Source organism: Lepisma saccharinum, chromosome 23 (assembly GCF_977018435.1).
Source record: "Lepisma saccharinum chromosome 23, izLepSacc3.1, whole genome shotgun sequence".
Lineage (NCBI taxonomy): Eukaryota > Metazoa > Arthropoda > Insecta > Zygentoma > Lepismatidae > Lepisma > Lepisma saccharinum.
This window is the reverse complement of record NC_139251.1, coordinates 43,032,120-43,057,254: the sequence shown is the minus strand read 5'-3', so window position 1 is coordinate 43,057,254 and position 25,135 is coordinate 43,032,120. Positions and strand designations below refer to the sequence as shown.

Below are 25,135 nucleotides of genomic sequence, written 5' to 3'. Positions count from 1 at the left end.
CCGAGCCTTAATCAAGATAATTAAATCTATTTTTAACAATTAGACTTAGAATTGAAAAAAATGTCGCATCAAATATGCATTGCCATTTTAAAAAAGTGGCTGTTATTTATGTTTATGAAAAAAAAATATAAATAAATATATCATTGTAGTTCAAATAAGCTTCCACATAACCACTTTTACTTTTGGTGGAAGCTCCAAAATATGATTGTTTACCCAGCACCATGAGGACAATTGAACAGCAATAGTAGTGGACTCCAGTCTGATAGCAGCGATGGGACTCAATGTACTAACCACATATTTCCCAATAAAAATCTGCTTGGCAGGCCTTGACATTCAAGGTCTGTTGTGCCATGATGTTTATTTTTATTACTACTTCAAATAAAGAAACATTGATGCATTGATCCCTTGCCACCTGAATCTTAGTGACCACCTCAATGTGTAGAAAAAATTTATATCACAAAAATCCATGGAACAAGACATACACTCCTGGATCCAGCCTATGCCCTTGTAGAAATATTGATCCAGTTAGAATAAAAATGTGAACAATGCTGTGTCATTCCATGAAATAATAACAAAAAAATCAATTCCAATGTGGCTGGTTATGGGTTTTTATGGTCAAAGGGAATTACCTCCCCAATGGTTTTAGCAGGTTAACGACCTTCCCTCATGTAGGTCAGATGACCTTCTTAATGGATCTTGCCTAACTAGATTCATAGAGGGTGATCAAGTAATTGTTGGATCTCAACGGAAGATGATCATCCTGCCCTATTTTAGAAGTGACACAGGGTCACACTTACTAGTTTTAGGGGTCTTTTTCATGTATCTAAGGAAGGCAGATTGTGAGCACTCGGGGAGGAGGTCTAACCAGTCAATTAACCTTCACCCACCTGGAAACTGGCACCTTTGTTTCAAATTAGAAAAAAAGTCAACTTTTATAGTCGACGACAGAAATAAAGTTCAGTTAATTGGTATTTCAGTATAATATTCCATAAGAAAAAAAAAAATGAGTCCACTTGAAAAATTGAGTGTAAAATGAATAAGAAGTTCAAAACTTTTTTTCCCCTTAATCCAACTAATAAATGATTCCGAGAAATGGGATTTTTATGCAAGAGGTCACATAACACAAACTTATGGCTAGAAATTTCTTCCTAACATTTCAAGATTTGTATATTTTTAATGGGAGATGTAAAAGTCAATAACAAAATGGAATAACTATGAATTTCATAATGGTATGAAATGTGGAAAGAAATTTTAAAAAAATAGTTTTGTTACATATTCATACATCTAGTACATAGGTCTCCCCATTGATATTATAATAAATATTTTTTAATTTATACTATTCAATTTTATATAGATTACCTGGCCCCTTCAAAAATTTCTGATGATGCCCATGGTAATCACCTTTTATGCTTATGTCAATTGAAGATTTAGTTAGTCCAACTCTGTAGGAAAGCAAATACCTACTCCACCTACACCTTTAAGCAGCCTATGATCCATGATCATCTTTTAGATATTTTGATTCATGTTATTGCCATAATAAAAGCAGAGTGCATACATAAAAATATTGTGGCTGGTATTCACAAAAGTCATGCTGACTCTTCTTCTTGCAATGAATGTGAATTTGTTCCATATGCAAACTGTAATTTGACCCAACTCAGAGCCAATGGCATGTCCCAAAGGGGATTATAACTCCTTGCCCTCTCTCTTTCCCAGTTTTCTTAAAATAAATCACCACATACATGAAAAAATGTATAGAATCCACAGCACCCTCCCCAAAGCCTTTTCCAGATTCCTGGAAATGCTACTCTTGTCGACATTTGATATAAGTGTGTGTACTCCACTTTATGTACACTATAACTTACAGTGATGAGACAGTGCATCATTTGCTATTCATGATCATACAAAAACTATCAATGGTGATAATATCATTTTATACACATATTAAGGCTCGATTGGATCTTTGCCATGTATTAGTCAATCCATTTTTTAAAACATTCTTCCACTTTCCAAAACCCTGTGATATTCCAAAATATGCTTAGAATATCTTCTAGAGTATTCACATGAATCTTCATGTGGTTTGCTTCCGCTGGTGTCTAGATATTGCAATAGTTCCATAGCTATAGAAGAATATTTCCCATCAATCCAGACAGCAGGGAAAGCAAGCCATGCAAAGATTCATATGAATAATCTAGACGAATTCTAAGCAGACTTATACTTTTCAGAATTTGAAATATCACAGAGGTTTTACAAAAGGAGAGGAATTTTCAAAAACAGCTTTGGTGGCATCAGTCAAAATTCCTGCAGAGACTTGATGTGCATGTCCACCAAATTATGCATTAGGAGAAAACCAATATTCTTTCTTGCTTATCAATAATGGACACTACAAAACACAACAACAAACACAAAAAATATTACCCGTTCTTCTAGGTGCTGTTACTGTTTACTTAATCTTTCTACCAGTTGTTGAAAGTAGTTTGGACTTACATTGTGGATAAGCACATTCAAATTTCCCTTGCACTTTTTATGTTTTGATTATCCTTCATTTTACTTTCTTGAACTATTAAGAAGAATAACATTAAATTGATTGGCAAGTATTTTGCAGTGTGGTAACTTTGTGCCAATGCTTGCATCCCTTTACTTTAACAAAATTACAATTTTTAATTTGGTCTGTGCATTCAACATTATTCCCATGAACTTACAATGGAATGTTTGCAATGCATTGTATTTCAAGTACATATACGAGAGTGATTCAGAAAATAAGTCACACCCAACTATAGAGCGACCACAAGGACAAGAACATTTAGCTAGAAGCTTTCATGCACCTCTCCCTCCATCAGTTCAACTCGGGCCATAAGGAGGCATGCTCCACTCTGCTTGGCCCCTCCTCATGGGGGTACGATGTACAGAGTCGCAGGTCTGCGCAAGCAAGCAAGCACTTTATTTCAAAGAAAGTTCCGAAAGATCAGTTTTCCCTCTAACAACCACATGTCAGGTCCACGTGGAATCCAGTAAATAGTTCCTTGAAACCTTTCCCACCAATAGCATCCGTCCAAGAAATGACAGAACTTGTCCAGTCCACGTGGATTAAATCAGATGTTGCCAATTCAGTTTCTTCAGAGATTTCTTGACATGAGGTTGCATTACCTTTGCTAGGTTGTGTTATTGTGTAGTGCTATTTTTTATACAATATAAAGACCATGAGAGTAAAACATCGCAGTTCGTGTTGGATGTTTAAACACTGCAGGTAAAAGTGGCAACAGTGCTTTTCAGAAAAACAGGTGGTGGCTCAAAACCAGATACGGGTCCGGTTGGCTTAGTCTGGGGTTGTGTCAAACATACCGAACTGGCATTGCTTCCAAGACTTCAGCTAAACCTGAAGTTTCACTACACTGTAGGTCAAGAAATATGTATTGAGGTATGCAGCAGAATACAAAAGAATACAGACCCTTGCATTATTTTCCCACATGGTTGCCTATTTTCTTTAAACATTTGTCTGAATATGGGACTAAATGTTGCAAGTCTACTCGCTGGGCATGGAGCCACAGAACTATAGAACCCACTATCAACATAATTTGCAATAATTAAGTAATGACTATAGTCAGTCATGGATGGAGCACTGCTTGTTGAAATTTTAACTTGTTGTGCAATACTTGTGACAGTCAGTCAACCTGCATTCATCCTACTAGCCCCACATATGAACAACTGCTAACACCATTTCACTATGGCTCAACACAAAACTGTGATTTTTCCCATGTATCAGTGCCCCATGTAAAGTGAGATATTCAATACCACTCCAGTTAAGAAAATTTTCATAAAGCATCCCCTTAGCTATTATATTCCGTATGTTAGTTTTCATCAGTGACCCACCTCAACTTTCATTCTGCTTAGCTATTTCACTCTTTCTTTTTCATTTAGATGCTCGGGTTGGGAATTTTCTTCCCACATTGTGATCTCTGCCCGACATTACTGATAACTGTACAGGGTAAGTCAAAATGATGGACCCGATTACAGAAATTTATTCTGTGAAATCTAATAAACATATGTTATTGTGAGACATGCGCTTCGAAAGGTTAACTTCCAACGTTTAGTTTCCACACAGTGTTTCCACTCTCTACCGCTAGGAGTCAGCAGCGAGCAGGAAAATGGTGTTGACTGGAGAACAGAGATCTTTCTGTGTGCTTGATTATCATGTCAACAAGTCTGTGATTACTGTGCAACAGCATTTCCGTACCAAATATCAGAGAGAACCACCTACGGGGAAGACCATTCGTAAGTAGTATGAACATTTCAGAGATTCGGGCTGCATCTGTAAACTAAAATCGACTTACCGTCCGTCGACTGGGGAAGAGACAGTGGAACGAGTGTGCACATGTTTTGTGCGGAGTCCACAGAAGTCCACTTACTGGGCAGCAAGAGAACTTCAACTTCCACAGAAAACTGTCTGGCGGGTTCTGCGGAAACATTTACAAATGAAACCCTACCACTTGCAACTAGTTCAAGCCTTAAAAGACACTGATTATGCTTTGCACGCGTCCTTCTGTGTTGATTTCCTCCCATTAATGGAAACGGATGGGTTCTCTGAGAGGTTAATTTACAGTGATGAAGCAACTTTTCACCTTTCAGGGAAAGTGAATAGACACAACGTAAGGATATGGGGAGCTGCTAACCCCCATGAATTTGTGGAACACGAACGCGATTCTCCCAAAGTGAATGCCTTTTGTGCCATTTCCCATGAAAAGATTAATGGGCCCTTTTTCTTCCATGAACGTACTGTGACAGGACTTGTTTTCCTTGATATGCTGCAACTATGGCTCCTTCCACAGCTTGCAGAGGATAGCGCAGATTTCATTCTCCAATTGGATGGTGCCCCTGCGCATTACCATGCCAGTGTTCGGGACCATCTCAATGGGGCATTGGAACAACGTTAGATAGGCCGTGCATCTTGGGTGGATCGACCTCTCCTTCATTGGCCACCTCGTTCCCCCGATTTGAATACATGTGATTTCTTCATGTGGGTTTTTGTCAAGGATCATGTTTGCGTACCACCACTTCCAACAACATTGGATCACCTGCATGCCCGCATCACAGCAGCCATTGCTGATATTGACCGCAACATGCTACACAAGGTTTGGCAGGAGATAGACTATCGGCTTGATGTGTGCCGTGTTACGTGAGGTGCTCACATAGAACACTTGTGATTTGTTTGAAAAAAACTTTGACAGGTTACCTTTTTTAGCACATGTCTCACAATAACATTTGTTTATTATATTTCACAGAATAAATGTCTGAAATCGGGTCCATCATTTTGACTTACCCTGTACTATCACTACACCATTTACCGTTGATCTCTAAAAACGGTGGAGAGCCAATGTGACAGCAATCAGTGTGCATTTGTTGCCTAGTGCAAGCGTAAACGATCACTTCCAAGTTTCATTAAAATGCCCAAGACGAACAATTACACATTCGATATGAGAAAGTATTCTATTTATAGCTTATTTATAGAGGCATGACTTCTAAAATCATAAAATTATATAAAATATTTTACATATTTATTCAAATTGTAACGTTTAACTAAAATATATAACCGGATGAAAACAAAATGTTGTAGTTCCATGACCCACTTCTAATTATTACAATATATTTTTTGTATAAGCCCTATGAGACGTGAAGTCCCTTCAGGTGTGAGGCCCTAGGCAGTCACCCACTTTACCCATCCCTTGCTATGCCTATGCCCCCCCCCCCATCTACTACATTATCTCTATTCATCCATAAAAGCATCCCCCTTGCCCTCCTAACTCAAGCAAGCATCCACCCAAATAGGAATTTTCACTTCGATCACTGCTATTATACCTAGGTATTGCCATGAATGGTGTAACAATTGAGATGTTTCACCCAAAGAAATTACATAGGTAGTTCCTCTTAGAGTGACATTAGTGCCTAGTACCTGTTAGCACTACAACAATGTAGGCCTTATCAAGGAACTGTAGAAGTAAACCTCATTTATGCAGTTCTACCAAGAGATGGCAGCAGGTGGAGCTTATTTAAAAAAAAAAATCACCCTCATATTGTAATGCTACTATCAATTACTGTAATTGCGAGATCAAGTACTATCCATCAGTAAGTTCATGGGCATTGCTTGTACCCATTCTGCAAAAGCATTGCTCTTTTAACATCAAACACATTGTAAAGGTATGTTCACATTTTCGTACTGGAAAAGAGAGCCAAAGAGAAGGCATGCTTGCACCCATATTAGTTGCTAAAAACAACTTTCATTCTGTATTTTCAGCAATGCATATAGCATAATTGGGGAGGAAGAACACAATTAACATTCTACATTCATTTTACCAATTAAAAATGGAACAATTTGAGGTATTGGATTGGAATAGATGTGTCCATGTATTTTGTAGCCCTCTAGCACTATAGATATTTGTATCCAATTTACATGATACTGCTTCTAATTATATTATGAACAACAATCGTTGATGTTTCTTCAACACTAACACTGCCTACCACTGCATGACTCGTGTATTCATTCAACTCCTAATTAATGGTTCCGTGCTTTTATCTCTCATTCGTGTTTGTATTGTGATTTTTAACATGTTTCTCTTGTGTAGAATACTTCAGTCAGTGTTGTATAGTGTTATTTGCCACCCGTAGTCATCTGAGGACAGAAGCATGTATTGCACATGCTTATACCTCAGAACAGTAGCCATAGTTACAATTTCTTCTTCAGGATAGCCATTCTGTTACACGCTTAACCCCAGAGTAGAATTTTATTAATTGTTGAAACATGTCTGCTCGTAATTGTGTAGATCTGATGCATGCATTTCCACCCATAATCAATTCATGTACAGGCTGGAAAATGCAAGTTAGGTTGATAACAGAAAATTAAACTGTACTTTACAGAATTGCAAGTTAGCCACTCAAGAAGAATTCAATAGAGAACACATTGTGTTGTTACCATTCTATCTTCATGTTTTTTCTGTGTGTTTGGAAAGACAATTTTTGTTTTTATTAAGCTTCCAGCCAAGTAGTTACACTGCACCAAACATTGAAATGTATCCTCTTTTCAAGCAGAACGTGCCCATTCTCTGAGAATCTGCCAATGCTGGGCAAGACCAGGTACCTAGAAACTTTTGTAGTGAGAAAGACAAGGGAGATAACCTTTCCCGTAGCCCTGGAAACAAGTAGCTTATGCTTGGTTCCCCAAAATATTTCATTATTTTACTTCTTTTCCAACATATAAACTAGACAATAAATCATCCTCTTCAAGCAGCTTTTATTACACCAAAGTTCCCACTCCAGTTCTGTTATGATTAGTTTGTCACATTTTACATGACAAAAATGGGAACTCAAAATCCTCTTAGCTCCATGAAATGTAGCATGGTCAAAGCCAAGAGTGGTAAAAGAGGTCATTTGCTCCTCGCACCAAAATATATGGGAGAGAAATAAGTCCTACCAAGAATGTGTGCCACAAAGAATACGATGGACAGGATCAATATTATTATTTTTTTTCAGAGCACATTCCTTTTTCCAATAATGCCTCCTTTTGTTGTAACTTTATCAAGCCTTGTTTGCCATATCGGACAGGAGCAACTGGCCAATTTGGGTACTACTTATTATCATACAGAATGAAGAGGGACTTCATAAATATCTTTTCAAGAAATAGCCAAGCTGCTAAAATAGTGAAAAATATTAATTTCAATCCTTGTTTTTAGAAACTGACGATATAGATTTTTTTGCATAAATTTTATTCATTCAAAGACTTATTTTATTTATTAATTAGAGCAAGGTCATGTCTTCTGTCAACATTATTTTAATAAATAAGTGTGTTTTTAACTTATTGGTGATTTTTAATGCTAACATTATTTTAATAGAATGACTAGATTAACATTCTTAAGGAATAAATAAATTCTGGCTATGTCATATTTTGGAGGCTAAAAATTTATCCATACTCTTTAAGTTTAAGACATAACACTGAGGTAACCCTTTTGATACGATAAAATCAATCCTAATTTCATTTTTCTTTTGTGCATTTCTTAACCATATAATTACAAAATTTGATTACTCGATATTACTTTGTTTTCTTTCATTTGGAATTTGGTATTATACCTAATTTCTTATAATTTATTTGAGGCAATGGATGCAATATTACTCCAACTCCCCTCAGCATTCAAACTTAGTCAATATTTAAATGTCCTCAAATCATGAATTGTATTATCATGTAAATAAGTTATTTGAGAATGGAATGTGATTAAGTTAATTTAATTTGTTATAACCATTTCAAGTTTTGTTCTAGACTGACAAAAATATTTGTAACTTTTACTAACATTATTAGTAAGACATCTTACAATGAAACCTGTTAAAAGTTCTTTAAAACCACAAACATTTCACAAAGCTTTTTATTTTGACTGTACTTTATACATACATTATATCAAACCTCAAGTCTTAGGTAGTTCTTTAACTGTCAGTAAAATGCTATTCCACCTCTGTGGCCTAGTGTGATCTCGCCACCGAGGGCTTTAGATTTGAGTCCTAGCAGAGTCTTTTCACCATAACACCTTCAACAATTTCATTTAATCATCATTCATCTTAATGCAATTAGTGTAAAGAGGCAGAAATTCAATGTTAATTATGAAAAATGCAACTACATTAAATTTGTACATCAGAAAACTCTACATTATATTTGATTCATAAATAATTTGATCACATAACTAAACTGTTTCCAAGGATTAACATATGCAAATGTTTCTCTGTTTATGAATACACAGAGAGAAAATACAATTCAGCATACTACATAAAATTATAACTATTATAGTGCATAAATATCACTGTATCATCACAATCACTGTGTTCTGTTAGCAAAAATGTGCCATTTGATGTAGCTTATAAGTGTTTCATATTATGAATAGTAATTATTTTGCAAAGAGAACACAAAAGCACTACGTAGCATAGTTTTGTGTAGAATAAGTTGCTTTTATCAGAAATATAGCTTGTATGTAAGTATGACAAACTGTTGGAATATTAAGTGGTAGAGCATAGCTGCTACTTACTCTTAGATCTCTTATTTAGAAAAACTATAGGTAATGAATATTGTCTTTGCTCTAGGAATGAATATGTTTATACATTATGTCTTTCAATCTTGAATAAGTGTGTGTTTTTTATAAAATCAAAATCATGGATAATATTGTAATCATAGTACCTAATTAGCGTTATATTTTAATAGCAGGGTTGCTTTGGTGATACTTTGAAATTATACCAATGCTAATCTTCCTACAGATTTCTGTGTACACGTATACATATGATGTGTGCTAAATGCATAAAAGTGATGCATTTAACAAGGGTTACGAGGATTGAACTATTCCAAGAATATATCTAAAGTGGAGTCGCTCTACTAACCAGTGTGCAATCACAGTGCAGAACGGTTATTTTGACAAAATCCTGTTTTCCTAATGGAGGGGGATTTTTAACATTGTCAGTTCTTGCCCAAGCGGTGGGCATAATTGACAGTTTGACAGCGAGCTCCTTTGCAGGTAAATGCAGCAACAGAGGGTCACTGCCATAAAGGTGGTTCCCACGCCTGATATAAGGGCGGCGGGGCTGTAATGTTATACAATTTTATGAATTGTAATCTTAAGATATAATTCCAGATTTTTTATTTGGAGTTAAACAGATATTTATATTATTTCACAAAGACAGAAAACAACCATTTCAAAAATGAGATTTAACTGATGGAAATACTGAAATTTGTTAAAAATTAAATTATTACTAGCCTTTTCCTCTCTTTTGGGGTGGCAGTTGACCTCTCCACCAGCTGCAAGCCCTGCCTGTAATTATAATAATTATCTTTATCTTTGTTAACATTTCTCACTCCATCCATCAACAATTAGAAAAAAAACAAGGAGACATTGCATATGTAGACAACTAAACACATTGCCAGTTATGTTGTAATTTCAATTTGAGCTGTTCAAGCAGCTCTAGCATCCACCCAGCATCGTATCAAGGGGGTACCTGAAGGAAACTCTGGGGGTAAAGACAGCCAGGGGCGTGATGCTGATCACATCACCCCCAACTTCGTCCATGATCAAGAAAGTGTGGGGCCCTAACTCCACACCTCCTATACACCCTCATGGCATGGTGCATTACACAGGGGAACACTGATTAATTATATAGTTCAATTTTCAGTTTTTATCAATGAAAAAGGAGTTTTTTTAAAGGCCAAGTTCCTAAAAAACACATTAAATGGTTGTTTCAACAAGTACCTTTTCTTGCATGCTCTGTGCATTCAAACATTAATTTTGACAGTAATTTTTCATTATGATCACAGCCATTTGAAAAATGGCCCAAACTGCAAAATGTTTTGTGTGAAAATGGCCTTATCCAATAAGGTATCCAGTTTCTGATTTGAAGAGCACCATGAAAGTGCAAAATTACATAATTATGCAGTTTTTGTAATGGCATGAATTCTTGTCCATTTTATTTTCCTTTTCTATAAGCACACACTTAAAGAGTTCCCAGCTTTCATTGCTCATGAAAACTCCAAAATGTCGATGTTGATCCAGCATTGTGAGGATAGTTTGCGAGCTACTTGAAAAGAACTGGCCAGATCCAGTCCACAAAACCAGAAACTGTTTCAATGGAACTTGATGCAAAAAGTTTGCCATGACACACCTCAGTCCAACATATAATGAGACGGAAGTATAACACACACAACAGACAATAAAACCTTCTTTCCTTCTGATATTTTCCATTGTTCCTTCTGACTGTTCTGCCCTTTATTCAACACACACAAAGACTATTATTCCTAGTCAAAGAGGATGTGAAGAGATGGCATCCCCCCCCCCCCTTTCCTGCCAGCAAAAGTTTCGCGAAATCACCATGTTAAACCATAGGAGCATCCCCTGTTAACCCCAAGGCTCGACCACAAATCACCCCAGCTAATAATTTCCACTTCAAGTGCTGGTAGTTGTATTATAAAACCCAGACTGGATTAAATTTCCAGTAGTCTTGAATGAAATACAAATTTTAGATATCATACAGGGTTTGTCCAATAAGTATCGGGACTTAAGTCATAAAAATAAATTTATTGAAGATATATGTAAAGTGATTGATTGATTGATTTAGTTTATTTTACTTCGCGTTTTGTGCCTCTTGGCTAATTTGCGAAGATGGGGATGAGTGATGAAATGATGAAATTGATGAATGGACATTCACAAACAACCAAGCCCGACCGGGATTCGAACCCGGGACCCTTGGCGTTGCAGGATATATGTAAAGTGTGTTAATATTCTTCAAAATACAACCCTCCTGCATCAATACACCACTGCCAGCAATTTTTCCACTCCTCATATGCCCCCTGGAAGTCGGCAACCGCAAGACTGTTCAGGCACTCCGTCGAAGCTGTATCTACCGCCTCAATCATCCTGAAACGATATCCTTTCAGGCTCCTTTTGATCCGAGGGAACAAAAATAAGTTGGGGGGCTATCTGGACTGTAAGGTATTGTGCCCAATGTTTGGCCAGTGCCTCCCTCACAATTAGCGACGTGTGACTGGGCACATTGTCATGATGCAGCAGCCAGGAATCTGCGATCTGCCTTCAGATGCGGTGGACCCTAATCATCATTGGTCACAATTGAATGCACAGTGGATTTCAGTAAATTTAACTCCTGTGCTATCAAACAAACACTTAACTGGCAATCACTGTTCAGAAGTTCTTGCACTTTGGCCACATTTTCAGCGTTTCGGACCACATTTTCAGCGTTTCGGATGTTGGACGTCCACTGCGTTGTTCATCTTTGACGTCTTCCCAGCCACCTTTGAATTTTTTATGTCACTCAAAAACACGCATTCTGAACATAGCTTCATCCTTGTAAGTCTCACGGATCATATCAAAAGTCTCCGTAGCAGATTTGTTCAGTTTAACGCAAAATTTGATGGCACAACGCTGCTTGATGGTTCGCTGCATCTTGACTTTCGACGCGAGCACTAAACACACTTTCACTTCAGGTGCAGACTACACACTCCAAAGGCTTGGAGGCAACTGAGCTGGGTCTCCTAGCTCACGTGACATCCTGCAACACCTATCCCACCCACAGAGACCACCTTCCACCCCTTCCCATTGGCCGGACAAAATCAATCTCGATACTTATTGGACAAACCCTGTAAAGTAAGAATACTACAAGAATTTTGAAAGAACCTATTAGAATAGATAAAGCATCACATTTTTCTGTGGTGCTTGCTAATCTTCTTAACCCCTTAAGTGTGGAATTTGTTGAACAAGTCGCTACTGGAAATTGTATGTTTTTTCGTCTATACGCCCTCCGCATTGTGCTGAAGTAGTGCAGAAGGTTTATATATACTCTTTACGTTTATTTCAACCATATTCGATTTACTGTGGCATATATAGTCACACAGACGTTTGGTGAGATAGTTCTAGCTGTAGTAGAAACAAGAAATAGTAGCAAGAGAGGAAAAGGACGAAAAAGAAGAAGGTGAAAAGAAAGAAGAAGAAGGGAAAAATTAGTTTCATCTTCTTTTTCATCTTTTTCTTCTCTTGCTACTATTTTTTGTTTCCACTACAGCTAGAACTATCTCACCAAACATCTGTGTGACTATATACGCCACAGTAAATCGAATATAGTTGAAACAAACAAAGCATATATACGTCTTCCGCACTACAACAGCAGAATGCGGAGGGAGTATATTTATGCCATCCACACTTGAGGCATTAAGATAAGATAAGATTTATTCATTCATGAATCACTTATTTGCATATACGTGCAGTGATATAGGACATGTCACTTTGTTTACAATATCATAAACAATGCAGTATAATAAAACAATGAAATACAATTTATGGTTACAGCAAAATATAGTAAAATTAGAATACGATAATACAATGCCAATACAATGCATGGTTACTGTGGAATATAATAAAATATCATTGAGTACAACATAATGTAATGAAACTGCAATGCAAATGTTACCTTATACCAGTAACCACATCATGTTATTGCTTGCTTCATTCATAACATGTACACTGTACTTATTTCATATTTTTATATTATGTACAGTCATAAACATTTTTGGTTTGTAACAATCCCATTGAATTTTCAATGTAATTGCTACATCCCTGAAAATTCTAGGATTGATTGATTGAATTTGTGTTTTGAGTCCACTTTATGCACAGTATGGCTAATCGGCACTGGGCCTACAGTTTAAAGTGGGATCCAAACCACTATGTGCCTCCACCGAGTATCGAACCCAGGACCCCTTGATCACATGAAGTTTCTATGACTACAGTCACAGTCACTTCTGGGTTGTAATGATCCCACTGACTTTCAATGGAATCTTTACAACCCAGAAATGTTAGTGACTGTACATATGATATACGTACTTCTGCAAGCATGGAGTAAAAAAAAACCTTACATTATAAATTGATATTTCATCATTCATTCATCATACTTCGACTTAATTGGCAGTATTTTCCCTGTATTCTCTAGGCTTCCTGATCTTGCACCTTATGCTTCATGTCTGCATAGGATCCACTTAATTTAATATCATCTATCATCTGATATCTTCCTCTTCCATGTTATTTAACAGGTAATTCCTTCTTAGCCAGTGTCTTAGTCAATTTATTCTTATTTTCTTGATTACTCCCAGTACTGACTACTGGAAGCACTTCTTCCAACTCTTTCCAACACAGTTTTAGTTCCTTCTTTGTCCATTTCACACACTTCATTCTTCGCCATACACACATTTTTAATGCTTCTAATCACTTTTCCTAATTCTTCTGTGGCATCCAGGTTTCTGCATCATACAATGCTACACTCCACACAGAACACTTCATTAGTCTCTTTCTTAGTTACCTGTCCAAAGGTCCACAAAATGCAGTTCTTTACTATAAAAACTTAATTGTAATATTTGCCAATAATATACATTGCATACGTTTAACTGCATGTTTTTGATATGAGAAATGTATTCTTGTGAGGGTGCACTAGCATTTTAAAATGCTAAAACTTCAGAACATATATGTAGTTATGCTTACAGCATAAACTACAGTGTGTTTCAATAGTCATGCACCTCCAAGTCTGATAATAACTTATAATATAAAAATTGTAAGAGCTATTTGCATTGACTTTTCTGTATAATGAAGTCTCATCCACTGATATACCGGGTGCCCAGAAGTCTTTCCCTGATTACAAACTTTATTCATATCCGCTATATGCAATGTAGAGATGTGAAAGTGGTGCCAAAATGTTGGAAAACTAACCAAGTTTATTTGTTGCAGGTTTCAGTAATGTGGCTGTAGTGTAGCAGTGTCAGTGCCAAGGAATCAGGAATTAATGCTCTTGGCATCGGGTGGCATCTTTCCATACAATATTTCTTGGACTTGACAGGATTTGGGAATGAAGATAAATTCAATTTTTTAAATACCAACTTATTGATGGCAGATATTCTAGACGAAATAATTCTGTACATTTGAAAGTTCCTCCGCACTGTTATAGGTGACCGGGTCTCGTGATACCAGAAGACACAGTGAGCTTTTTCCTGATTTGTGAACATTTCCGGTTTTCTGGGCACTGACACTGCTACACTACAGCCACATTACTCAAACGTGCAACAAAAAAAACTTGGTTAGTTTTCCAACATTTTGCCACCACTTTCACATCTCTACCTTACATATAGCGGATATGAATAAAGTTTGTAATCAGGGAAAGACTTCTGGGATACCCGGTATTTTAAGATACCTTTGGTTGCCACTTTATTCAATACAGAAAGTTCTAGAAATTAAATAATAATTGCAGGGACTGAACCATGATAGTGATGATGTCACAGAGAATGCAGCCTGGCTACATCCAAACCAACCCTTGCAACACTTTCTCTGAATCGTAAGGGGTAACATATTGGCAATAAGATTTGCTTTGCTATTTGTGTAAATATTGACCAGGGGCGGCACCAGAAATTTTCGACCGGGTGGGCAGAAGCTCTATATTGATCAATTAGGGTGGGCTGTACAAACGTAAGGCATTATGTGAGTTTGACTAACATATATTCCCTCTCTCTGTCTTTCTCTCTCTTTCATTCGAGATCTCCCTCTTACCTTGTGTAGAAAGCGATTTGAAAGCAAGGAATTAATCAAACATAATCATCGTATCCAGTAATTCGTATCTTTTTCACAGATTATTTGTACTGTAAGTGTGACATTTTCGAACACACTCAAATGTCAACCTCCCTCCTGAATAGTACACCCTGGAAACTGTATTCTTGTAGGCAAATGAGTCTCTGGTGCCTGTAACCACAGTCAAGATATTCCTTTTGGTGTTTTGCGTCTCAGTGCTTGTTTGTGTTCGTCCCTTCATGAGGTTCGTTTAATTACCATTCAACCTCACTGTCACCAACGGTCAAAACTAGCAGAAAATTGACTTGAAATATAATAACGAGTGAGTCATATCAGTCTTGATTACTATCCACAAATAGAGTATCAACAGTTCATAGCACTTCGAAAGTTGAGGTAGTAATTTCAATTCCACAATGTTTCATTGTTTATCAAAGCAGATAACTCCGCGAACAACGACGTAGCATTATACAAGTGTCAAATATTTTGGTCCGTACGTGAAAGAAATAGTTTAAATCTCAGGCCAATCTATGGGCGTCCGGAAGGGGTAGAAGGTGACGAGGGGGATGCCCCAGGAAAATGGATCTTACCATAAACTTATTCATTACACACATATATTGCATTTCATTCACAGTAATTTATGTTAATTATTGGAACAAGAGAGCTTCAATTTTAATTAGTGTTTCATTGAGGGTGCAGCACTATTAAGGGGGAAATACGTCTTGTTTGCCCCCCAAAAAATTACCATGCTTGCCCCTCCTTGGAAAAAATTCTGCGGACATCCATGGGTCAATCATAATAATAGTGTAATCCAACTGTTAGATAGGCGCATCTTATGTTACGATAAAATGATATGGTTGGTGGATTTCTTTATGTATATGGTCTCTCCGATCGCATAACGCTCTCGCTTTATAAATAAGTGGTCCTGGCTTCGATTCCCAGTGGAAGGTCAATGCACACTCGTTAAGACTGCAGTTTATAGTGACAATTAGCCTATTTGAGCATGTGGACTTAAAGAAAAAAATCACTAGTGGATTATTTGCAATTTTTTTCTTTAATTTGGCTGCCTTATTATAGGTCTCTGTGACCCTCGAATCAAGCTTTCTTTCCACCCCTTTCTTCCTCTTCTTTGAAATTCATGCAAGTCAATCATAAGAACTGCATAACTGATAGTAAAAATGTATAGGTTGGAAGAGAACTTGTAAATAGTGCTAGCCACTAATTATATCAGTTCAGTAATTCTTTAGATTTTTTTTTCAAACCTACAAAACTGTTACATTAAAATTTGGTCACCTCGGTATGGTAGTGATTGTGAATACTCGTTCCCCGTGGCAGAGTGGTTAGCACATCACGCTATGACGCCAGGGGTGCCAGGTTCGAATCCTGGCCTGGGTATGGATGGATGTTTGTGAGTGTCCACTCATCAATTTACTCATCAATTTACTCATCACTCATCCCCATCTTCGCAAATTAGCCAAAAGTGGCACAAAAAGCGAAGTATAATAAAGCAAATCAATGAATCGTTATTAAGTAGAACAAATTAAAAATTGTTATTTTAGATACATTGCATTATTTGAAGATGACAGCTATGTAAAAAATGTGATATAATAAAGAAAGTGACACATCAAATTACCCGCGGCGTGGTTATCACAGTGCGCTATGATGCAGGGGTCCCGGGTTCGAATCCCGGTCTGAGCATGGGTGTTTTTGTGAGTGTTCATTCATCACTTTCATCATATCATCATTGCAATTAGCCAAAAGTGAAGAAAAACCAAGTAAATCTTTTAAAAATTAATTAATCAAACATAAAATTCCGCATGTCTTCTTTCCTGGTAATTGTAGTGTGGACCCAATTAAAAAGGTCGATATAATTTTGTGCGTATCTGGAGGAAGCAAGGCGAAGATGATGTTTTATTCTTTTATTGTTTATTACTTTGATCATACCCAGGCCGAGATTTTTGTGGAGGGTCGGTGCTGACAACATCAAGAACTCACTCCCATCTATGCACAGTTTCAGTTAGTCTATAACCTTTAACCCAAGTAATGTCAGATGGTTAGTTATATTTTTTAATATTTTTCTACATTCCAAATATCTTTTTTTCTTCAATATATGGCTTCTTTCGAAGCAATTTTTCCCCATTGAAGGCTGGGAGCTGCAGCCTTCCAAATCCTCCTAAATTCTGATTAACTCTTGATCATAAACCTTATAATTGTGAGTATCCCACAAAACTTACTATGCCTGGTGATTGCTTCTAATCATAGCAGTCTTCATTAGATCACATTTTAGAAAAAGTTCTGATAGTACCTTTAGCTTTCCAATGACAAAATCAAGAAAGAAAAGCTTAAATTGATTTCAGTCAAGAGGATATTTCCTCAAAATTTCGTAAACTTACTTACTGACAAAAGTTTCGCCAAATGACATCAAAGCTTGTTATGGGATGAAGATAGTGAACTTTCAAGTATCGACAATATTCACAAGTAAAATATGCATGGAGTGAGGACCAGCCTATACTTAAAGAACCATTTACATTTCCTAATTGTATATATGTATTGAATTTGATTGGGTGGGCAATCGGGTGGGCACAGGAATTTTTGGGTGGGCGCTTGCCCACCCGTGCCCACCCCTGTCGCCGTCCCTGACAAAATAATGATGTGTATCATACATGGATGGAAAGATTAGATCCTAAAGAACATATTGATATGTTATTTACAATTTAAATAGTACATATTAAAGAATAAACAAGAGTGAGAAAAAGCATATTTTGAAGAAAATACTACCATGCAAATGCCTATTCAAAGCCTTCCTCTGAATTTAGCGTTTACATATTGGCAATAAGATTTGCTTTGCTATTTGTGTAAATATTGATCGATTTGTAATCTGCAGTATGTCCGCGAGTGTGCTCGCAGAATATATTAACTTTGAATAGAAAATAAGAATAATTTCCAGTGAATCAGCAGATGTGAATCATAATTAACCTGTTAACTTTTTTCTTTTCACAAATTGTCTTTCTATTGCTCATGGATTTATGCATAGTTTCCATAGCAAATTGATTACTAATTATGCACCCAGGAATTTAGGTACTCTAAATGTTCTCCATTAATGGTTTCCAAAGATTATACCTTAATAGAAGTTATTTAAGCATTTCTGCATCTAAAATTCAATGACAGCTTAGAAAAGATGTTACTTGCAGAAGTAAATTAGTGGGGTAGTCATACTCAGTAATAGGGACATTCCACGAAAAGCGGTCCTACTCCATGTAAATAAAATGAATTAATATGCAAATTATTACTGTTTTTAATTGCATTAAGGTTTAGATGTTTGTGAATGCATATAATTTGTACATTTCACCAATAAAAGTTACTAGCATTTGCAACCTACATGCTTGACAGACAAACGAAGTCAAAATTTGCTAAATTTTTAAAGTGTCACATACATAACACACTTTTGTTAATGCTTCTCATGCATTCAGCATATGCCATCATATTATTCTTTTTCATTTGTTAGCAGACATGACAAAGTACTTCATAATTCTATGAAATCAGTTCACTGTGAATATTTTAATCCAATCTCATGACTAGAAACTTAAATTTTGTGTGTAAAACGTCACACACGTAATGCTGGAATGTCCCAATATGGATATTGTATGGGCACTGAATTTAATGTGGTATTTACATTTTTTAGGTATCTGATGAGGTCCCACTTCCTCTCCAATAGAAATAAAATTTACATTAGAATTTACAATATGCTAGATTTTTAAATATAAATGTTGATAAGAATAAGAGCATATGAGATCTAAGACTTACAATATTACACAAAAATAAGTTCAAATATTTTAAGGTTTCTTGTAAAATTTCATTTCTTTTACAGAGTCTTTTCTTTTTTTTCAGATGCAACTAGCCCAGAACCTAAAAGATGGGATGAACGATTTCCTGCTGAAGTGGACCTCAGTACTGGTGAGCCACCACCATATTATGTAAGCGACACACTGAGACGACGCAAGTCTAAGGGTGCTGACAGCGAGGCAACAGACCGGAGTTCACATAGCGAGGGAAGTGATGCTGAGCGACCCCCTCAGAGAGGCCGCCGTGTATCGTTTGAAGTGGTAGAAGCAGAGGTGGAGTCCCCAAGAACTGCGCTTGTGCATTGCCGCTATTCAAAATGTAACAAAACAGCCAGTTTAGCCGAGGCACGTCGCTCCTATAAAACATGCCACAACTGCAATAATTTCTATTGCTCCCGAGAGTGTAGACGAAACCACTGGGAAAAGCATCGCAAAACGTGCATGCACAGCAGGGTTGGTGCTCTTTGCAAGCAGGTAATCGCTACGATTCGTGAAGATGGAAAGACACTGTACCACGTCTCTCTTCTGGCAAGGCAAGGATATTTGTCTCAGGGAAGAGGTTGCGTGAAAGCGTTCTTTTCAAGTCCCGAGATGGCAGAACGTTTCGTCGCCTGTGGGTACCATGAACTGAGCGACCCGTGTTTCTTGCGATGGGCCGATCTTCTTCCGACTGAGATGGGCGCTGACTTATATCAAGAACTTATACACCTTTGCAAAACATATAATCCAGACACCCGCTTCGTGTTGTATGTGTCAGTGTGTGTAGTGAACGAAGTGCCCACTTCTGGTGCCGTTAAGTGGGAGCGACAGCTGATATCCCGCTGCGCCAAACTGCGACTGTGCCGCTCGCTCACACCAGCCACGGCTCCAGCGAGTGTGCCAAGTCCCATACTCCCAGCAAGACGTATTGTTGCTAACATCACTCGCGACATGGAAAATCCCGAGACAATGATCCTAACCTCGTTGCCAGGGTGTCAAGGTAACATGCCACCTCAGCGTGCACGTGAGATAAGCTTCACCAACATACAAAGACACCTACGGCAACGTGGAGTAAGCCTCCGCCGACAGTTTCCGGATATCTATAAGCGATTGTGTGCCTACGTTGAGAACAGTGAACCATTCACACCTGTCACAATTTACCCTCGGGATGCACTCTCGGGAAAGAGCTTCATGTGCATAATAATGCCAGATGCAGAGCCTGAAAGGCTACAATTAGTGCCAAAGGACAGCAGCCATGTTCAAACTATAGACATAAGCTTGGAACAGGAATACACGTAATATAATAACTGTGTAAGCAATATACATGGATTCTATAATTCGCTTTTTATTTTCATATAATGAAGGACTCGTGAACGAGAGTTGTTTGACAATACACCAAATGTTCAGTTGGTGTGAATGCAATTTTTATTTGTATAGGAAGTTCTTAAAATTCTTCCACATTAATATTCCTGTGCAAAGAGAACTCCTACAAGAAAAAAAAGCTTACTGACCGTTGCCATAGTTGTGCTGAGTGTAGTTTATCACTAGATTTACGTACTATGAAAAAAAGTACATGACCTCATGAAAGAAAGTGAAATAGAAATCATAGTGATCATAAATAATATTGTGCTTTACAGGGTGGTCCAAAAACTCCTTGTGACTTCTACACATGGTAACTGGTAGATCCGGAATCAACTCACCTCAAAATCTGGTGGTTATAATTGTGGACTAACACTGCCAGAAAACAAATTTAACTACGCTTCCTGCTCTGTGGTATGAAATACATTTAAAGAAAGAAAAAAACATACACTGTGTTTCATATCAAAGGAGTTATAGGTTCTTTGTTACATGTGATAACTTAATTTCCTGTTGGACGTATATATAGAAGCTATAACCAATGGAAGTTTTTAAGTTTTTCAGTTTTTTGTGGAAGTTTAGTTCCTCAATAAGAAAAAAAAAACATTTCTAATCAAAATGCAATTCTAATTTGTATGATGAATGCAAGTAAACTTGTTGCAAAAGAAACAAAGCTAATATGTTATGGAAAAAAATTTCCACATTTAAATATATATGCTTGATGTTATATTACCAAATAATAGTGGGGTATAAGTAAGAGTTACATATTTTATTAAGAACATTGTGTATTGTACAGCTCCTTGAGTTCCCTTGTCATCAGAAACTATATGTAAAAAATCTAGTCACTCCTCAATTCGTTTGTAATTTTTTTGTGTTTATTTAGGCCACAAATTACCAATAACTTGCTCAACAGTATTGTGTTGCTACGTGTCAGTCTTTCTACAATGTTTTAATCTATAGATTATTTGTTTAATAAGTAAGTCTACTTCTATAAAGTACCTACAGAAAATACTCACTTTTTACATGTACTAAGTGCTGCAGCTTTGTATAAATTACATTATTTGTTCCATAGGTTAAGATTACATTATTTCCGTATGTGCCAAGATTTTTTGATGTACTGTTCAATGATTGAAGTTTCCCCACTTTGCAATGTTTCTCAGAGCTAATAATTACTAATGTAAAAAAACAAGAACAAAATAAGCAAGTTTCTGAAAACTTGACTCAGACTGAAATTATAATGACATGTGATAAGTTTTATTCTCTTCATGGCATAATCAAATGTTGGTTTCACTGTTGTGTGCAATTGAAATAAAAATTCAAAATGCATATTGTATATTGCAAGGCCTATCTAATAAATATTAGAAAAAAAGCATTATTTCCATGGATGAAATAATGGAAGGAAAAAAGTCTAATTGCTATAACCAAGCAAAAAAACAAACAAAAAAATATATACGACTGGACAGTTCTCTCATTTCTGTTAAATCTTAAATAATATTCTCCTACAGCTAATCTAAGTCTCAAGGCAGGTTACCTAACATATAAAGTTATTGTAAAAGGTTCATGTAAACAAAAATTTTACTATAAAATTTTAAAATAATATTTGCTGTTGTTGATCATATGCATACCAGTTGAAGATTGCAGTATAACATGATTGGTTTCCTTGGAAATACTGTAGAAATCAAGCAAGCTTGAGAAATAACATAAAACAAATAAGTTTTGATAATTGAATTGATAATTTTGAAGGGACATCATGTATTACTGAAATCTTGATTAGAAGGTGATATCAAGTGAAGTATTTTGTGCATGACAGGCATTCAATCAAATTGGGACTCTTGCTATTGCAGGATAATGGAACACATTTCGGCATTCTTGATGTGATCCACCTCTATGCTATTGCATTTATTCCAGTGTTTCATTAATGCTTGGATGCCAGCAGTGTAGAAAGATTTCTCAGCATGCCGAAGCCATGATCAGACTGCTTCACACTATAGTGCAGCAATGAGGTTTTTCGCTCAAGCAGCAAATAGTTCCCATGGGTAAATCGAGCTGTATACGCTCGAAGCTTAGTAGTACACATATCCCCATAATTTTTCTGCGATAATGGCAGTGGCGGCTCGTGGTGTGGTTCTTTGGGTGTGCACTTTAGTCTCGCGTCCAGAAGTGTTATAGCACCCGTGTCACATACTAGCACCTGTTTCTGAGCACACATTGATGCTTAATATACAGGCAACCCAAGTTTTGATCAACTTTCACTGAAAATGAGGCTATGATAGAGTTATATTTCATGATTTTTTTAAAACTGATCGTTTACAAATTTCAAGTATTTCCGAAATTATCCAGCCAATCACGAGAAGAGCGATGTTATTGTGCAATATGTAATGCAGCATTCGATAATCTGACAAAATCACTCAATACATATAAATACCGATCTACAATATCAATACTATTATCGATTTGCAAAATATTTCATAAAAACTTCCTCTTCCACTCTGCTGATATTAATGAACAAGGAGAATAATAACATTGGCGTACACCAAAGAAGCCAATCCAACTACCCAATAGAGGAAATCAGTTGTAATCTATGTAGCTGTTGTTTATTTCTAATGACAGACTGATCGAACCAAGCAAATCAAGCGAAATCAAGAGAATAATAAATCTTAAAGAAAATTGCAGTACTCAATCAGTTCACACTGCCTTGCTTCTGCTGCCAGGTCAGAAAGCTAATCCGTCATGGTCCGTTTAGCTTCACCGGCTTCCCAGTGAGGAAAGTCTTCAAGTGGAGGAATAGGTGATAATGGCTAGGGGTTAGATCCGAACTGTATGGACTCCAAGCCAAATGAATCAATAAGCGACTATGTGGCAGCTGCAGTGTGTGGCTGTGCGTTGTTGTGCCGCAACATGATACTGGAAGACAGCATTCCTAGTAGTTTATTTTGTATTGCTCGGTGAAGTTTCTTGAGAGTGTTGCAATACACGGCTGCATTTAACTGTTTGTGTATTCGGCAGAAACTCAATCAGAAGCACCCCAAACCTGTCCCAGAAGAGGGTGAGCCTGAGTTTACAGGTGGAAGTCGCTTGCTTGAACTTCACCTTTATGGGAGATGATGTGTGGCACCATTCCTTGGATTGTTGTTTTGTTTTGGGGATGTAGAGTGTCACAAATGACTTGTCCCCAATGACGACATGGCTCAACAGTTTGTCACCTTCACTTTGGTGCCATGTCAAAAAGAAAATGCACTTGCCAAAAAAAAAAAAAAAATGTATCTCAAACTCTGTGGATGAAGATGTAATACTTAATTACCTGCACAAGTTTCACAAGCTGCTACATCCACAATAGTTGTTCAAAGTGGTGTCCCCCAGCTTCCCTGCAGGCACGACATCGTCGCACAAAGTTCTGGCGTACCCGTTGGAACAACCCCAGGGTCGTTCGAACAATGTCACAGGAAGTGAGACTGCAGAGGATCTCCTGGCAAGAATTCTCGCTGCCTGGGAATGCCAAAACTTTGTGCGACCATGTCGTGCCTGCAAGGAAGCCGGGCGAAAACCACTTTGAACAACTGTTGTGGATGTAGCAGCTTGTGAAACTTGTGCAGGTAATGAAAGGATTACATCTTCATCCACCGATTTTCGCTTATAACTTTCGACTAAGTCATTTCCGGACCAGGGTTCCTCATCTGAAATTGATACATGTGCCCTTCTCCATCATCCCTGAAAGTTTGTATCATCAGCCTGGAAACACCCTGTATGTATATATATTTTACACACACACACACACATACATCGATGCAATGAAACTAAAAACTGAGATAAAGTGAGGTTTTTCTTTCCCGACTGAACTTTTATCAAAGGCTTTTACTCCCCCTTAATCAGAGGGTATGCACGCACCTATGCCAGTGGAGGCACTTTAAACTAAATCCAGTCCCGATTAGCCTTACTGTGCATAAAGTGGACTTAAAACACCAAATTAACCAACCAACAAATCTTCAATCACCTTTGAATGTCTTTTACTAATTAGCATTGTCACTAATGACCCACCATTACAATAATTTGCCCGTACTACAGATGATGTTTTGTGCTCCTCAGAATGTTCGTAATGTTTTAAAACCATCCACATTCAACGCTTTTTCCAGTTCTTGAAACTGGTTAAAACTTAGGTTAATCGCGACAACAGGGTTCCTACACAAAATAATGCAATTTTTTCCAGGACTTTTCAAAGATTTTCTACAATTACTCCAGGACAAGTGTACAAAGTAATCATGGCAAAATACACATCATTACATATTTTCTTTTATTAAAAAAAAAAGTTTTAAATTTTCTTAATGCAGGCTCCCAACTCCCCTACACCTGCTCCTTTCCACACCTTTTATTTCTTAGTATAATGAAGGTTATTTAATTTTTACAATACAGAAAAAATACAAAGGAAGAAAAAATAAACACAAGTATATATAAGTTTATAAAAAATTACCATCTTGTATTACAAGTAAACAAGAATAATATCTTTAGAAAACTTGAAATATTTATGATAGCAAACCCCTTTTTTTTAAACCATTATTATTATCATCATATTACTAGTTTTTACATATTACAAAATACAAGAGAGCAAACTATAAAAATATAAAATGCAACTGAATTGAACTACAGAAGAACAAGTTAGTAGAAATCTTTTGATGGTTCAGAATCAACATTCAGTATAATATACTCTTAATGTTTGTATTGTGCATGATAGTTTGTGTCATGAAAATAATAAAAGAAAAATAAGATTAATAAACATGACAATATTACAACCTACTTTCAATGAATGATTCAGGAGTTTGAAAAAAAAATAATTAAAGGGATTCA

General features: G+C 36.8%; 1 protein-coding gene across 1 annotated transcript in view; it reads left to right on the top strand.

Annotated features, from left to right (window-relative positions):
* LOC146005400 (uncharacterized) overlaps positions 1–21,884 on the top strand; it is a 284,737-nt gene extending 262,853 nt beyond the window's left edge. Inside the window, exon 6 of the mRNA XM_083144639.1 lies at positions 19,008–21,884. Within this exon, the coding sequence (XP_083000765.1) occupies positions 19,008–20,239 (1,232 nt within the window). The 3' untranslated portion in view covers positions 20,240–21,884. The remainder of the gene's footprint in view (positions 1–19,007) is intronic.
* Positions 21,885–25,135: the final 3,251 nt, after the last annotated feature.